The sequence below is a fragment of the Balaenoptera musculus genome, chromosome 19 (assembly GCF_009873245.2).
Source record: "Balaenoptera musculus isolate JJ_BM4_2016_0621 chromosome 19, mBalMus1.pri.v3, whole genome shotgun sequence".
Lineage (NCBI taxonomy): Eukaryota > Metazoa > Chordata > Mammalia > Artiodactyla > Balaenopteridae > Balaenoptera > Balaenoptera musculus.
The window spans coordinates 13849718-13865861 of record NC_045803.1 but is presented as its reverse complement, the minus strand read 5'-3'; the positions used below and the strand labels follow the sequence as shown (position 1 = coordinate 13865861).

Sequence of the window (16144 nt, the reverse complement as noted above, 5' to 3'; positions counted from 1 at the left end):
CTTACCACAGATGGGACAGACAAAACCTCCACCATCTGACGGGACCCACAGCCCAGCGCACCCATAGGCTCCCCGGGCGGCGGGCGGGGGCCAACCCCCAACGGGCTTCTCCGCGACAGCGAGAGGGTGGGCTGGCTCAGCTATACATTCTAATATTTTTCTACTCTCTCACCCTTTTAACTTTTGTTTAACATTGGCACACGCCTTGCTCACTCCCAGGCCCGTCGAGGGATCTCTGCTGAGGCCCAGGGAGGTAGGGGGCAGCCAGGGTAAAGGGGGCAGGGACTGGCCAGCCTGCCTGCCCCCTCCTTCCCTCCTTCATCCCCCACCTGGCCCCGTCCCACCCCTGCCTCCTCCAGACTGCCGGCCACCTGCCCCTCCCAAGAAACAGTCTCCCTCAGAGACTCACTGACCCACTGTCTTGTGGGGCCTGCTCAGAACCATCTGACATTTGGGGAGAGATGAGTGAGGTAGATAATCTGCTCTCCTGAACGTGATTTGAGAGGAGCTGCAGAGATAAAGGCGGGTGAGGAGAGGAGCGTGTCTGTCTTCGCGCGCGCGCGCTCTCTCTCTCTCTCTCTCCCTCCCCCACCCCCCGCCCCCCGCCCCCCTCACCTCCTTGCCGCCTTCTTCTCCTTCCCCATTCCCATCATTCCCCGAGGACAGGAGCCACTCTCCTCTCACTCACCTCCTTTTGCCCTGTTTATCAGAGGTTCTCTGCAATTAATTTCTTAGGCCTATTTAAGATACATATTTATATAGTTCTTAACGGTTTTTCTCTCTGATCATTCCCTCTCATTTTTAGAATCCCCAGGCCTCTCTCTGAGCCAAGAAAGTGGCAGGGGGAGCCTGAATTTTACGAGAGGAGAGGGCAGAGCCCTCTCCTCCAGACCCCTCTAGCCCTTCCCCACTTGCCCCCAGCCCTGGCTCCCCAGATGCGGAGGTTGAAGGCTGGGAGCCAGGGCAGCCAGTGAGGTCAGGAAGTCTGTTGCCTTAACGTCTCCTTCCCCCACCGACACAAACCCTTCTCCACTCCCAGGTCTGGTTGCTGAAAGACTTGGGGGTAAGGAATAAGGGAAAGGGGATGGTTTTTGGTTTCTTTCCCCACCCCCATCCCCTTTTCTTTCACCCTCACCCCACCCCCCCCATTCTGTCATGACCTCACTTAAGTGGAACACTATATCATAAGCCAGAGATTCGTCCCAGCCCCAGAGTCATACAGACCCTCCAATCCCTGTTCCTCCTGAGGGGTTGTGCTGGGGCCCAGGTGGAGGGGGGGGGATTTGGGGGTTCAGGCTGTAGGGAAGCCAGGGTCCTCTATTCCAACCCCCTGTCCCCCTCAACCCACCCTTGCCCCCACTGGGACATTCTCAAGCTTTTCACACCGAAAAGGAAAAAATGTTATTTTTAGATACATTTTATGAATAACTTTTGTTATGAATATGGCTGGTAACCATTGTGTATGTTATTAAAGATACAAAATGTTGGGAAAAAAAAAAACCAAAAAAAAAAAAAATTTTAAAACCACCACCCTCCCTGCACTCACCCATTCCCCAGACCTTCTTGCCTCTGCTCTCCTGGTCTGGACCTCCCTCAACTCTGAGCCCAGGGAGGGGGAGGAAGCCATGGGGTGGGGTGGCCCTGGGGACCTGCTCTAGGTCCCCACCTCCTCTCCCAGTGCCGGGCTGGGTAGGGTGTCAGGTTTATTTATGTACCTCTTGCACACTCATCAACCTATGCAAGTCCCCCACCCCGGCCCCTCCATGTTTCTGTGCCTTTGCTCATTCCCCTCCAACTCCCAGGGCTTCTCCAATCCTCTCCTAGCCCGGGGAAGTGGGATGGACAGGGGCCACCTCGTTTTGGAATCAGCAGGGTGTCCCTCTTAGAGACCCTCACCTCCTCCCAGCCAGTCCTGTCTTGTTCACTACCCATCAGGGTGAGCTGGGTCTGCCTGGCCCCGGGAGGTGGTGAGGGACACCCCCACACACAGTGGGAGGCAAGAGCTGCCCCCCTCCCCCCACCTGTCAGCAGAGTGTGCAGGACGCAGGCGGCCCCACTCTGATGGGCAGGACCCTGATCCACTCCCGACCCTCCCCAGCCCCTGCCCCTCCACCATGATTTCACTCTCCCTTCTATTCCCAGCCCCACCGGCAGAATCAGCTTTGAGTAACTGTACAGTTTTTCTCGCTGTTGGAGAAGACTTATTTGTTGGAGTTTCACTTGTTTAATGGTCTGGGCTTATTTTGGAAAAAAAAACAAACAAACAAACAAAAAGGATTCTGACCTTTGTTATGCTACATTTCATGAAAAACATAGTGGCCCTGCCTTTGTGGCCTTTGCTTCTGTGCCTTAAGCACCAGGGGTGCGGGGGCGGGGGGCAGGAGAATGAGACCATGGTGCCTGGGAGGGTAAGTAAAGAGAAGTTGGCTTTATTAACAGCAGAGGTTTGGAGGAGAGGGGAACAAAGCAAAAGGCTCACAAAGAGACCACTCGAAAAGTGCCTTCCTGCACGAAATAACTGTATCTGCACCAGCCCTGAAGGCCCTGGGACTCAGTCACTGTCACTTTCAGCTTCACTGGAATCAGAAGCTGCGGCTTCACTGCCATCCTCCTGAGCAGAATGCTCGCTGCCACTGGGGAAGGGACTGGCACTCCGGCTCCGCTGGCCAGCCCCATCGCTGCCACTGTCTGAATCATTGTCACTGCCGTGGGCCCGTCCTCTGTCCTCATCATCAGAGTCAGCGTCGTCCTCCGAATCAGCATCACTGCCGAAGATCTCCTCTTTGTCCCTGGCAGCCCGGGCCTCATCCTCACTGCTTTCCTCCTCACCGCTGCCACTCTTGTCACTCGCCTCGTCCCTGTCACCCTCCTCCCGTTCACTCTCACTGCCTGAGCGCTCATCCTCGCTGCCTTCCTTCTCACTGCTGCTGCCCTTCTCTCGTTCCTCATCTGTGAAGGAGCAAGAAGAAGTAAGACCCAGTTCCCCACCCTCCCAGGGCTCCCAGAGTTTGGCCCGTCCAGCTTTACCTGAGCCCCCAGCTTCTTTCTCTTCCGTCTCCATTTCCTCCTCTTCTTCCTCCTCGGGTTCGTGGTTCTCCAGCTGGGCCTTCCGTGCCTCCTGGAAGCAGCAGGGTTGAGGGGAAGGGGAGGGTGTTCTATCTGGTTCCTGTCCCAGTCCTCACGAACTACCACCCTCCCCATGGGTACCCTGGGTCAGTGGTGCTTGTTACCTGGGCTTCTAGTTCCTTCTCATTCATGTCCCGGTGTTTGACCACAAGCAGGGCATTGGTACCCGACTGAACCCCTGCCTTGGCTCGGCGCTTACTCAGGCGGACCCTGCGGTGGTGGAGTTGGGGGAGGGGTACGTGAGATTCAGTTAAGGACCCCCGTGGGGAATCTGGTCTAATATGGTTCTTACCCATCCTTACTCATCTATGCTTAGCCCAGAGCAGACCAGAATAAATACAGACTGAATAAAGGAGACTAAACTTGGGGGTAAGGGACGGGCGGGATGATAGCCGTCAGGATAGCAGTTTGGTTGCCCTGCACTTTATATGTGTATATGTATGCCCTGTACACATACACATAAACGTATAAAGAGACTTCAATGTGAATTAGATACCAACACTTTAAAAGAACAGAATCTGGATTTCTGGCTTTTGGAAAATAAGATTCTGTGACCCCCCCCCCGGGCCTTTGTTGCCTCGCCGCCACCCCCCACCCCCACCCCGAGCATAGCGGCAAATGGGTTGCTGTGCTGGGTCACAGTGCCCCTTGGAGGTTGCCAAGAGCTCCAGGTCACCCAGCCCCCAGCAGCCCACTGTGCCGTTTACATTTTTTGCCTGGCTTAATTAAGGGATCAGAATTGGGATCTCTCCTTTAAATAGAAACTCCAGGTCACACTTTCCCAACCTTTACACCAAGGGTCCCAACACAGCAGTAAACTTTTAACCATCAGGGAAGTCTTGGCGGAGGGGGGGGGGGGGGTCATGTTTTTTGAACTTGGATATCTAGCGCTTCATTTAAAATATTCACACTAATTTTACGTATTACTCCATACTTTAGCTATGTTTACTCTTACATGAAGTCTCTCATTAGTATCGGTAAACTTGGTAGTCCTACCCTATGTGAAAGCTCTAAATATCTCCGGTGTTCGGTAAAGATTTTCTTTCTGGGTTCTTGTGTTAGAACCAGGTCCAGCCCACATGCATGAACAGGCTTCTGCTCTTACCAATGCACATGGCAAATCTTTAGGTATAAATGACCTCCAAGGTGGCTCCTGCATACCCCAGGGTACTGAAGTACAAGCCCAGGCTAGTCTGAGTGAGGTAGGACTGTGCTGAGTACCTGGTCTCCAACTCATTGTAGTAAACCCCATCACCCTCTCGGAAGATGAAGAAGTAGTTTTCCTCGTAGCCCTTGCTAGCCTTGTTCTTCACATTCCAGTTGTACTCCCGAGCAATCTTGTAGTCGTACCTGAGGATGAAGGGGATAGGGTCAGCCCCATTTCTTCCCTGTGAGGGAGAAAAGGAGATACTTCTCAATACCCAAAACCTAACCCCAACCCACGCACACGTCATCTGGTGCATAATCCATCTCCTCTTCCTGGTCCCGTTTTCGTTTCTTCAGTGTTTCTTCCACAGGCAGGAAGTAAGCCACAAATTGGTTCCCTTCCTCATCCATCATGCCCCTGGTTGGGGGAAAAAGAGGAGCAGTTAAGAGTGAGTGAGGAGAAAGAGACAATAAGAAGCAGGCCAAGGTGGACAGCAGGGCCACTTACCTGATCATGGCCTGAGACATCATCTCCAATGCAGCTGCACCACTTGTGTCCTTGGGGGCGGGGTCTGAATCAAAGATTACCTGAGCGCAAGGGTTGATCCACATCTGGGAGACGGAGGGCACTGGGGTTAGACTGGGACAGGCAGAGATGGCAGGCTATCCCTCTCTGCCCCCTGCCCTGGATCTGACCTTAAAATCTGGAAAGACAGGCATGACCTCCACTGGTGTCACTCGGGGCTTGCTGTAATGCTGGGAGATCTGGCAGAGGCAAAAAACAGGGTGAGAAGGAGTACAAAGTGCTCTGGAACCACACCTCTGTCTGCCTCCCCCCGATCCCAGTCCCTCAATTACAGATTTCTGGGCATCCTCAAAAGTCTTCTCAATAGCTGTGATCTGGCTATCCCTGTCTTTGTATATTTCTTCCTCAGTGAACTGCTGCTTCACAGAAACCCCAATCCTAGGGAGGAAGAAAAAGGCCTTTAGAGGCCACTGGATATACATGAATGCTCCACCTTGCCTCCCTACCCACCACAACTTACTTAACCTCAGGCTTCTCATTGGAAATGCCATAACGATTGAACTCCGTGGAGATGTACTCTGTCTTCCGCATCCATGGCACCACCTTTGCATGCTGCTGGGATCTGGGGCGGGAGAATCGGGCACCTCAGGACCCCACTGCCTTCCTCCCATCAGAGCCAGTCCTGAGTCCCCACTCAGCACCCCCTCACCTCTTGGAGCTGGTGGGGGCCTGAATCTCCTCTTCCAAAAGCTTCTCATCAGCTGGATCTAGGAGTACTAGAAGAGAGCAAGGTGAGAGGAGGACTATGACGGAGGCCCACAGCCAGCCCTCACTAGCTTAGAGAAGGCCCTCCCTGTCTCCCAACGGACCACTGGGGTCGATGCGGTAGGTATCAGGGTTGATGAGGTCAATGGTAACTCCCAGGTCTGGCTCAGTCAGGAGATCATGTTTGTGCTGTTTCTCCAAGGAAGTCGCTTTGTACTGGACGAACCTGGGTGGGGAAACATGCCCATTACGGTTGCCTGATTCCAGCCTTATCCCTTACACCCCTGCTTCCCAGAAGGCTAAGCTCCTCCAGGGAGGAACTCGGAATGAAATATCCCCCATGTTGGAGTCAGCAGGCCAGCAGCTCTCCAGTGGGAAGAGACTTGGATACTGCTTGCTTCTTTACTTAAACATTTACGGGGCACCTACTATTATGTGCTAGCTACTGTTCTATGCCTGAACAGTCAACAAGAGAAGCAGTCCTTGCCCTCAAGGAACTCATATTCTAAGTGAGGCGTTTCCCTAACCCCCGTGCGCGGTCTCACCTGTTCTGGTCGAAGGGATAGGTGATGAACTTGGGGTCGAAGGGGATGTCAGGGAGGCTATTGCAGTACTTGACTCGGCAGACCACTCCAGACCTGGGAACACAGTGGCTCAAAACCCGGCCCCTGATGCCCCACCTCTGTTCGCAGCCCCCACTGGCCCACTCGTCCTAAGAAAACACAATGGAGCTCACCTCTCAGGCAGAGTCCGATGAGAATTGGGCCTGGTGGGTAAAAGAAAGACACTGACAAAAGATGGAAAGAACGGGATTGACAGGAGAGCAAAGGGGGTTTTTCCAAGCTTTTAAAAGGGAAGGAGAGAGCGACAAACGCTAATTCCTCTTGGTAGGGGTGTCCCAAGTGCTCTAATGGAGAGTGTCACGTATTCCTTTCGGTGTCCCTAAAGGCTTTAATGAATGAAGCCAAGTGCTCAATCTTTTTGAAGGAGATGTGTTCAAATGCTTTAGTAAAAAGAGCCTCATGCTCAACTGTTTTTGGGAAAAGGGGTCTCCAAACGTTTGACTGGAAGAATAAAAACTCAATCCCTTTTGGGTAAAGTCCCCAAGAGCTTAATTCCAGAACACCAGGGCAAGGTAAGAGAGAGGCAATACGCCTTCTGAGACCCGCCCCCGTGAGCGGGTGAGCGCTCCGTGACGTCACGGGCTGACCTGGGGGGCTGGTGAGGTTGTAGACTGACAACTGGGCTCGACCCTCCCACCTCGCCGATGCCTACCCGTACGTAAAACAGTACAGCCAAGCGCCGTAGTGCCTACCTGTGGCCATCCTCGCGCTGGGCCTGGGTCTGGATAGTGGGCGCCATGGCGACGACGCGAGAGAAGTCCTGACAAGAGCCTCAGAGAGCCACGGTAAAAGGCGTGCCGACTTCGGCGCACGCCCAATCCGAGGCAGGGCTCGGGTTGACACCGTTCTCCTCGGGGATAGGGTCGGAGTGAGGTGGGCTGGTGAGAAGAGTTCCCGCAACACTGGAGTACTACGTAGTACTCAGGTAAACGCGCAAACAACGCCAGGGACTGACTCACAGCTCCAGAACCACCAACTGCCGCCAATGCTCTAAGGACCGCAGGTCGCCTCAGGCGGCGAGGCCTTCTGGGAAATAGAGTCTGATTGGAACCACACCCGGATTGGCGAGCGTCTGGGCAAAGGGCGGAGCAAGGCAGGGAAACCTCTTGTGATTGGTGAATCGGTATCTCAGTCTAGACGTCGGATTTGAGAGTCGAGTTGGAGGGTGGGTTCTTTCCTCCCATTGGTTAAATTTTCTGGGAGGCGGAGCTAACCAGCAAACGGGGCCTAGAGACGAAGAAGCTAAAAAGAAACCGGGAAGACGCGCTTCTGACGCACTTCCCGCGCGCGAAGCGAGGAAGATGGCTGCATCCCAGCAGCAGGCTTCCGCGGCTTCCTCTGCCACTAGTGTGTCAGGTCCGGGTTCGGCCGGTGGCTCTGGTCCCCAGCAGCAGCCACAACCACCAACACAGCTTGTGGGACCTGCCCAGAGCGGGCTTTTGCAGCAACAGCAACAGGACTTCGATCCTGTGCAGCGCTATAAGATGCTCATCCCGCAGCTGAAGGAAAGTCTGCAGGTGATTGGTCGGGAGATTTGGCTCTCTGACATCACGGGGGTGGGCGGAGGGACTATTTAGTCAGGGAGAGAGCGAAAGGAGCGTTAGGCAGGGAAGAGGAATGAGATTTGATCTTCGTGAGGCCAAAGCGAAGCTCTGTGGATTGACAGTGTGAGGTGGGATCAGAGCGAATCTTGAGCTTGAGACTGACTGGAATTCGAGTCAGGGAGGGAATTTAAAGGAGAAACTTAGCTCTGGTCGTTAAAGCCTGAGGAAAGGACTGGCCTGTACAGAGACTGACCGTGACTGGTGGGTGAGGGAGGACTCTAAGGTATGTCCGGGAGGGTATTGGCGAGAACCCCAGGTGAGAGCGGGCCTCTGGGAAAATACAGGTGGTTATTGCTATAGAGGAATGGAAGCTGGAGTTACTCTGGAGTGACAGGAGGGGAAGTGCCAAGTGAAGAGGACGCCTGAGATTGGGTGTATCTTAAGGAAGAGTGTAGATCTACCAAAAGTGTCCTCTTTCTCCATCTCCTGAACCTCTTTTTTTTTTTTTTCTTTAAACTAGACCTTGATGAAGGTTGCAGCCCAGAACTTGATTCAGAACACTAACATTGACAATGGACAGTGAGTACTCCTCTTTCTCCAGGCTGTCCTAACTCCATCCTGGTCTTAGAAACTCATCCCCCTTGCACCACACCCACCCCACTTTTCTCTTATTTTCAAGCCTGGCTCCCTAGCGCCTGACCTTGCCCTTTTTGCCCCTTCTATTATCTGTCCCCTAGGCCCTGCCTCGGGTCTCCTGGGCCTATACCTGGTTTTCTGATGGATACTTGGTCACTTAGTCCCAGAGATTGGAAATACATTCCACACCTTCTTCTCCTGGACTGTAGGAAGAGCAGCGATGGACCCATTCAGCGCTTTGACAAGTGTCTGGAGGAGTTCTACGCACTCTGTGACCAGCTAGAGCTCTGCCTGGTAAGGGGCCTCCTAGCCACCGGGTGACCACAACCCTGCCTCAGTTCCTGGTGCTTCAGGAACCTTCATTCAGTCAATCAACACACGCTCACTGAGCATCTCCGGCGGCCCAGACCTGTGCTGATGCTGCAACTGATGCTGGGGGCACAATATTGCCCAATCCTTGCCCTCACAGAGCTTCCAGTTCAGTGGGGTGACAAATATATCCTCAAACAGTGACAGTACAGAGTGGTCAGGGCTCTGATGGGAGAAGCTCAGGCCATGGAGGGCTCTGAAGGGGGAAGCACAGACAGAAGGCTCAGGGCTGGAGTTGTGGAGGCACAGGCAGAGGGGGCAGGATTAAAATGAGGGAAGCTCAGGGGGCTGTGGAAGTCCAGAGAAGGCACCTGACCCTGCCTAGGGCAGGGTTAGGGAGGAAGTGGCTCAGGGTAGACTACTAGTGGAGAGCACATCTGAGCGGTGGCTGGAACAAAAATGGAAGAAGGGCAGGAGTTGAGAGGAGGGTAAATGGCTCGGAGCACAGCCTTTGGAGTCAGACGGACCACCTGAGCCCAATCTCTACCTCTGAGTCTTGGGTTCCTCCTTCGGAAAATGGATTTTTGGGAAGGACTCAGCAAGATCTTGCATATAAAGCACTTAACCTGGTACTGGACACATGGCAAATGTTTCCTGTAGTATCATCATTGTCATCATTATTTTGAACTGGACTTTGAAGGAAAAGTCAGTCTGAGGAGCCTCGTAGTGGTAGAAAGGTGTTCCATCCAGACGGAACAACTTCTGCTTTAAGTTCCCTTTCGGAACATCATGAAATTCAGTCTGGCTGAGGTGTGGTAGGCGTTGGCGCTTGTTGGATTTTGAATATAGCCTGGAGGGTGCTGGGGAGCCATGGAGGGTTTCAAGCAGGGAAGGACATGGACCCATTTGCTTTTTTAGGAATATGCCTCTGGCTGCCACATGAGGGATGGGTGCAAGGGGCTGAGAGTGGAGGCTGGGAGCCCATGGCAGGATTCAGGAGGGCTAGGTTCCACCAGGGCAGGGTCCTGAGGAAGTGGGAAAGGGCAGGTGGGAGAGATACTCAGAAGGCTTTGTGCACAGGGCCATGGGACTGACGGGCTGGGGGAGGAGCCTCCAAGATGAGGCCCGGGGCTCTAGTTGGAATGGTAGGGCCGTCCCTGAGACAGGGACCCAGGAAGGAGAGTGGTTTTGGGGGCAGAGTATGGGAACTCGGGAATTTTAGGGGAGGCTGGGCACACAGAAGTGGTGTCATCAGTACAGAGATCGGAACGGTAGTGTGTGTGGGTGAGACAACCCCTAGAGGGCATGAGAATGAGAGGAGGAGAAGGGATATGGGAATTACCACATTTAAGGCTTAGGTAGATTAAAAAGCATCTAGAAGGACCACCCAGAGAAGTAGGAAAACCAGGAGGAGCAGGTGCCACCGGAGAAGCTAGTGCCGATGCCAAGCCTAGGGTTAGGACAGTCACAACAATAGTAGTTGACATTCATCAACTAGCACTTAAGTTAACTTGCCAGGACCTGTGCCTGTGTCTTTCGCACGCTGCTCTCACCATTCTCACCTTATTAGATAGTAGAAGTAGTTATTAAACCCATTTTCCAAAGGAGGAAACAGACGCAGAGAGGAGCAGCCGCATGCCTGAGGTCACCCAGCGAGTGGCAGGGCCAGGCTCTGACCCCAAGACTCCAGGATTCCAGAGGCTGAAAAGGCTACCCTAGGCTGGCCCTTGGGGTGGGGTTGGCAGTACCCGGAGTGAAGGCTGATGCCACGCCTTGCCTGCCTGCCCACAGCGCCTGGCCCATGAGTGCCTGTCACAGAGTTGCGACAGTGCCAAGCACTCTCCGACACTGGTGCCCACAGCCACCAAGCCTGATGCCGTCCAGCCTGACAGCCTGCCCTACCCGCAATACCTGGCGGTCATCAAAGCCCAGATTGCCTGTGCCAAGGACATTCACACTGCCCTGCTGGACTGCGCCAACAAGGTCACAGGCAAGACGCCTGCACCGCCTACGGGCCCTGGGGGCGCCCTGTGAGCTGGCAGGGCTGGGAGTGGGACTGGCAGTGGGGGAGGGAATGAAGAGTGGCCTCAAAGCAGCTGTGTCTCTGACTTTTCTTCCTGCCTGCGCACTGCGGCTGGCGCCAGCAGGGGGCAGCAGAGGCCAGCAGGGAGCACCCAGGGCGGGGCCTGGCCTCTGCGGGCTGCCTTCTCTCTTCCCTGGCTGAGGGTGGACTTTGGATTGTGCCTGTTGGTGACCTCTTCCAGGGGTCTCCCCCAACCTGGCCTGGCTCTGGAGCCCTGACTGGGTCCCTCTCCCTCAGTCCTTCCTTGATTCTGTCCCAGTGTGGGGGTGGTCTCTGTGCCTGCTCCTTTTTCTAGCTGTTCCTCTGAGCGTCTTGTGTCATTCGATCTCTCTGTCCCCATCTCCCTGTCTCTAACCGTCTCTGTCCCAGTGCCCCTTTGCTGTCTTCTGCCCCCAGGTCCTAACTGGGACTCTGTGTCTGTGCAGGGGGCCAGAATGGAAGCCAGAACCCCTGGCTTGCCTGGGGCTAGAAGGAGCTTCATTTCCAGGGACCACAGTCACATCCAGGGATCCCCAGCACCTCCCATGTCAGCTCAACCCCCAGTCTGCTTGACCCAGGAAAGAGGAAGTGGAGGGGTTTAGGCCCTGACCTCAGCACGCCCGATCAGGGAGCAACCCCGCCCGCCACCCCCCATACCCAGGGTCTGCGTCAGCAGCACTCAAACGAGGGGCATTGTGCAATCTGCGGTGAAGCCTGGCCCAGCTGGATGCCTGGGTCCCTGTATTTTTAGCCCCAAAGAAGAAGTGAAAAGGCCCCAGCAGGGGTGAATCATCAGTCCTGGGGAAGAAGACAGGCGCCTGGGCCCCAGCTCCGGGAAGCAGACCTTGGGGAGGGGGCTTCAGGGAGGGAGTGCCCCACCAGGCTTCCCCATGGCCTTCAGGCCTGGGCAAGTACAGGGCGGAGCTACCAGCCCAGGCCCAGCTGGTGGGTGTGAAAGGCTCAAGTGACTCAGCCTGGTTGGGGGACTGACCCACCCAAAACCTTCTGTACCCTGGTTCCCATGGCACCGCCCAGAGGCCTCCTGTCCTGGACTCCACATCTGTGAGGAAAACCCGGGACCATGGAGACCTGTGATTCACCCAGAGCCCAAGTCCCCATACTGGAATCCTGGGAAATGGCCAGGTGTGTGTGTGTGTACACACATCCCAGAAGTTCCTTCCCTTTCTCCCTGACCTTCCTTGAAGTGCCAGGCACATAGGGGCAAGCTCCAGGCAGGGCAGCAGAACTCTTGGACACTAGCTGAAGCTGCAGCCCATAGGTAGAATTTCTTCTGAAAGGAAACCACAGCTCTGCCCATTTATCTGACTGAATCAGCCCCCACCCCACCATGTGACTCCCCAGATCTTCTAGGATAATCTACTTAAAGTCAACTGATTATAGACTTTAATCACATCTACAAAATACGTTCACAGCATCATCTAGACTAGTTTGATTAAATAACTGGGGACTGTAGCCTAGCCAAGTTGACACATAAAACTGACCATCATAACCTTGTCCTTGTCAATTTGGCACCCATACACATCTCCTTAACCATACTTAAGCTCCAAATAAATACAAAAACAAAGTCATATTTCCACCCAACATGATGCAATTATCTGAGTACAGCACGCTTTCCCCAGAAGAGCCCAGTGGCTTCCAGCCTGGGGGCACACACTACGTACTGGTAGAGACGTGTCAGTGCACAGGCCCACACACTCAGAATGAAGTACAGCTGGCCCTGTGAGGCAGCATCAACACAACATCACACACAGATGGAGGCATGACACCCCAGCAGCCCTGACGTGGGGCCCAGCAGTGCTTAAAACCATACCCAGGGAGACTGCGGAGACACCTGGTGGGCAATGGGATGATGGATGCACAGTTCACACAGCCACACCGGGTGGAAATTGTGCACCAGGAAGTGGAGTTCATTCAACACACATTTGCCGAGCATCTATTTCGGGCCAAGCCCTGTACAGTGTGAACCAAAGATCCCTGCCTTGCTGGAGCTGATATTCTAGTGACAGTTAAGTGTGATAAAGTAAAACACAGTATGTCAGGTAATGAGAAATTCCAAGAAGGAAAATAAAGCAGAGAAGTGAGATCAGAAGTGGAGAGAGATAATAGGAGGAAAAGAAAAGTATTGGGGAATAAACACAATTAAGATTTGCATACGGAGAATTATGTTACTTTGTTGGAAAACATGAAAGTTTGAGAGTTTAGGTTGGGTAGTGGTTCACGTGTATTAATATGATCTGTAAATAGATGTTACATATATTTATTTGTTAAATAGATAACAGGTTATTTTTAAACCTGTTAAAATCCTTGACCGAGGTCATGAAGGCCTCACTGAGAAGGTAGTATTGGAGTGAACTTGAAGGAGAGGGAATAAGTTGTGGACATTCCAGGGAGAGGGACCAGTAAGTGCAGAGGCCCTGCCTGAGGCAGAAATGTGATGGTATGTTGGTGGAATAATGTGGAAGCCTGGGCCACAGTGAAGAGGAAGGGATAGGAGAGGACCTTAGTGAAGGTTCTTACTGGATTATTAAACCCAGAGGGAGACTGTACAGCCTTGTGCACAACCGCCCACTCCAGAGAAGCCCCCACATGAGATGCACAGCCACACAGGGCAAAACAGACCATGGCAAAACAACAGGTGCACACGACACCCCTCTTCCCTAGCAGAGAATGGCATAACCCACCATCCTACAATCATGGTGTCCCTGGCGTCTCCGTCCTGGGGGCAGTCCCACAAACAGACTCAAGGAACAATCCAACTATGTGAATATACAAACAACCCTCTAACCACCCCTTAACCCGCTATCTCCTACCCCATCTCAGACTTTGCCCATCACAGGCTGACTCAGCCCTGCCCTCAGCTCAACATTATCAAAAGCAGCGGAGGCTGGATTTAGATAATGCTTCTCAGGTTCGAATGTGCGTGCATGTTTTCCTCTGCTCTGCCCACGGAGGCCTGTGCGAACCGCAGGAGTGGGCCAGCTGCCCTCCCCATCATGTGCGCCTGTAGACGTCAGGAACCAAAGTTCAGTTTCACTGCCCTGTGACTGAGCCACAGAGGAACTGCTTCCAGACACTGGCCTCCTGGTGTTCTCAGCTACACCCCAAGGACACAGACACAGGAACACTATTCACACACCTGATGACCACACACGCAGTCAGCTGCAGGGGCCCTGCACACAGCTACAGCCGTACAGCCACGCACATGCTCCCACACACCCTCAGCTCCCAAGCTGTGTGCTCACACAGCTCCCTCAAAGAGTTACAATCACTCAGTCACTACAGATCCCAAGGTGTTTCAGAGCTACACACAGATGTGCAGGGAGGTATGTAAGTCACACGTTCTCACGGATGCCACCTCAAAGACAGTTACAGCTGAGTACACACTCCCTCCCCCATAGATGGTGAGAGTAAATACAGTCTGGTCAGAAACACGCAGGCATAAGCGGTTTCCCGCATTTATTCTCACAGCCAGCCGTGTCAGGTGGGTTGTAAGGACACAGCGTTGACACAGGAAAGTGGGCGCACTTGTGTCCCACACCTAATTGCCCAATTGCACACCCAGGCGCGCCAGGGCAGCCCCACCTCGCACCTACAGCGCACACGCGGTCCACACGCCGCAGGGCCCGCGCAGCCGCACCCGCTCCCGCCCAGTCAATCACGCCTGGGGCGCACAAGGCCCAGGCACACGTGCCGCGCGTACACGGTCCCCAGCTCGCCCGCGCACTCTGGCCGGCTCTCACACCCCCGCGTTTCCCGTCCCCGTTTGTTTTTCTGGAAACTGCTCAACGTTCCCCTCCCCCTAGGCCGGAAGCGCTCGCCGTATTTTTAGCCTCTCTGGTTTCCGCCCCTTTCCCCCTCGATCTGCCCGCCCAGGACCTGCCCCCTTGCGCCCCGCGGGGGGACCCCGGCCGTCCCCTTCCCCACCGTCATTCCAGAGGGGATTCCCGGCCTTCGCTGGTGCCACGGATTTTCCCGCTGGCTACGTGGGGAGCGGGGCGGAGCCCTGCCCTGAACTTCCTCCTGGGCTGGGACGCCTGAGGCCTGGACGGGGCGGGGGGGGGGGGGGGAAGTGGGGGATGGGAGCCAGACTCCTAAACCGTTGGGAGAGGGGCCTCGGGGCTCGGACTCCTGCGTTTGAGATCGAGGGTAGCTGGGGGCCTGGACTCCTGGGTCTGGTGAAGGAAGGGGCTGGGGGCCGGGTCTCCTGGGTCTGAGCGAGGAGGCGGCTTGGAAACCCGGACTCCTAGATCTGAGCAAGGAGGGGCGGAGGCCCGGGCTCTTAGGACTCCCGCCCCCGTCAGTGTTTCCAGGGGTGGTCGGTTCTTCATCGCGCAAAGCCCCCTCTAGCCTCTTCGAGAGTCGCCCAGTCCGAAGCGTCCTGGCTCTCGGGCCGATGACTCAGCAGTTGGGAGAGGGGAGGGGGTCAGCTTGACTCAGGGATGGGAAATGCTCCGTCTCCAGGGAATCGAAACTGGTATCCCTCCTCCAGGATCGGGGCCAGAGCCGAGCCGGACACCGGGGACCCCAGGGTGCCTCCCACCTCTCGTTTTACCGCCGCCTTAGTCCCACTAGCCGCACAGGGATTTGGAGCCCAACCGGGCGGCGGGTGCCAGGCACCTCCCCTTTCCCCCTTTTCCCGTAGCCCTCGAGTGTCTGTTTACAGGCGACAGAAGCCCTGGTTACAGAGAGGAACCCTGGCGTCCAGGCCTAGCCTCCTCGTCACGGCTTCCAGGAAGCCCCCCTCCCTCGCCCCGTGCGAGTGAGTCACAGGCTAGAGGGAGGCTGCAACCGTGCCAGAGCCGCCCGCAGCCGCCCAGCTCACGAGACCGGCCGGGAAGGCCCCTCGGCCCCAGAAAGCGCCGCACCAGGGATTCCCCCGTGCTCTGTCGGACGAGCAAGTCGGCGTGTCTAGCAGAATCTCCCCACCTCAATACAAGCCCGCAGTCTGCAGTCGCAACCTGCAAGAATGAACTTTCCACCATTATAACTGCACTCCGTGGCAATGGTTTATTTTTACCCCCGTGTTTTCACTCAGGGCAGCCAGCTAACTCATCGAGACCCAGTTTAAAAATTAGTTTCTTCTCCATATCTTAAGAGAGCATCACTCAGTGCAACCCCTTGACAATAAAAGACTTGCCAATAAGGGGAGTGAGTTCTGCACATTTAGAGTTTTCTCAAGGTACATCCCTTTATTAGAGACCCATCCGACCACCAGTTGCGGATGACCCATTTCTGCCATTCGAGACAGCTTTCCATCAAGGAAACCCGCCACCATAATAAAAGATCTCCCCCTTTCCAATCTTGAGTTCTCTCTGAGCACAGACTCTTAACATAATTTAAGGCCCTGGTATTAGGCTGCTGCCATTTACTAAAGGAGGATAACTTG

At 54.7% G+C, this 16144-nt stretch overlaps 3 protein-coding genes across 7 annotated transcripts in view; 2 read left to right on the top strand and 1 right to left on the bottom strand.

Moving 5' to 3' along the window:
- Nucleotides 1–2256, top strand: part of SAMD4B (sterile alpha motif domain containing 4B) — a 37170-nt gene extending 34914 nt beyond the window's left edge. For all 5 annotated transcript variants that reach the window (XM_036832166.1, XM_036832162.1, XM_036832163.1 and 2 more), the window contains one exon: nt 11–2256. Coding sequence is in view for 4 of the 5 variants with exons in the window: in XM_036832162.1 (XP_036688057.1) it covers nt 11–39 (29 nt within the window). In the remaining variant the exon portion in view is untranslated. The remainder of the gene's footprint in view (nt 1–10) is intronic.
- A 148-nt stretch (nt 2257–2404) lies between these two features.
- Nucleotides 2405–14742, bottom strand: PAF1 (PAF1 homolog, Paf1/RNA polymerase II complex component). The gene is made up of 15 exons (XM_036832168.1): nt 14683–14742; nt 6879–7413; nt 6300–6329; nt 6109–6201; nt 5668–5789; nt 5508–5574; nt 5319–5420; nt 5131–5236; nt 4969–5037; nt 4781–4884; nt 4574–4690; nt 4348–4476; nt 3231–3336; nt 3028–3118; nt 2405–2949 (listed from the first exon to the last, which is right to left on the bottom strand). The coding sequence occupies exons 2-15, from the start codon at nt 6923–6925 to the stop codon at nt 2552–2554; spliced, it is 1581 nt and encodes a 526-aa protein (XP_036688063.1). The 5' UTR covers nt 6926–7413; nt 14683–14742; the 3' UTR covers nt 2405–2551.
- On the top strand, nt 7345–10770 carry MED29 (mediator complex subunit 29). Its single transcript, XM_036832170.1, has 4 exons — nt 7345–7703; nt 8251–8309; nt 8576–8660; nt 10467–10770. Exons 1-4 carry the CDS (start codon nt 7488–7490, stop codon nt 10707–10709), a joined length of 603 nt encoding a protein of 200 aa, XP_036688065.1. The 5' UTR covers nt 7345–7487; the 3' UTR covers nt 10710–10770.
- Nucleotides 14743–16144: the final 1402 nt, after the last annotated feature.

Bases quoted from the DNA above. Each gene is read 5' to 3' on its own strand.
- PAF1 (XM_036832168.1), bottom strand. From the start codon at position 6,925: ATGGCGCCCACTATCCAGACCCAGGCCCAGCGCGAGGATGGCCACAG. The intron at 5,421-5,507 runs GTGAGGGGGTGC...CTCCCGCCCCAG, and splicing joins GCCCCCACCAGCTCCAAGAG to ATCCCAGCAGCATGCAAAGG. The intron at 3,337-4,347 runs GTACTCAGCACA...CCACCACCGCAG, and splicing joins TACAATGAGTTGGAGACCAG to GGTCCGCCTGAGTAAGCGCC.
- MED29 (XM_036832170.1), top strand. From the start codon at position 7,488: ATGGCTGCATCCCAGCAGCAGGCTTCCGCGGCTTCCTCTGCCACTAGT. The intron at 8,310-8,575 runs GTGAGTACTCCT...CCTGGACTGTAG, and splicing joins ACTAACATTGACAATGGACA to GAAGAGCAGCGATGGACCCA. The intron at 8,661-10,466 runs GTAAGGGGCCTC...GCCTGCCCACAG, and splicing joins ACCAGCTAGAGCTCTGCCTG to CGCCTGGCCCATGAGTGCCT.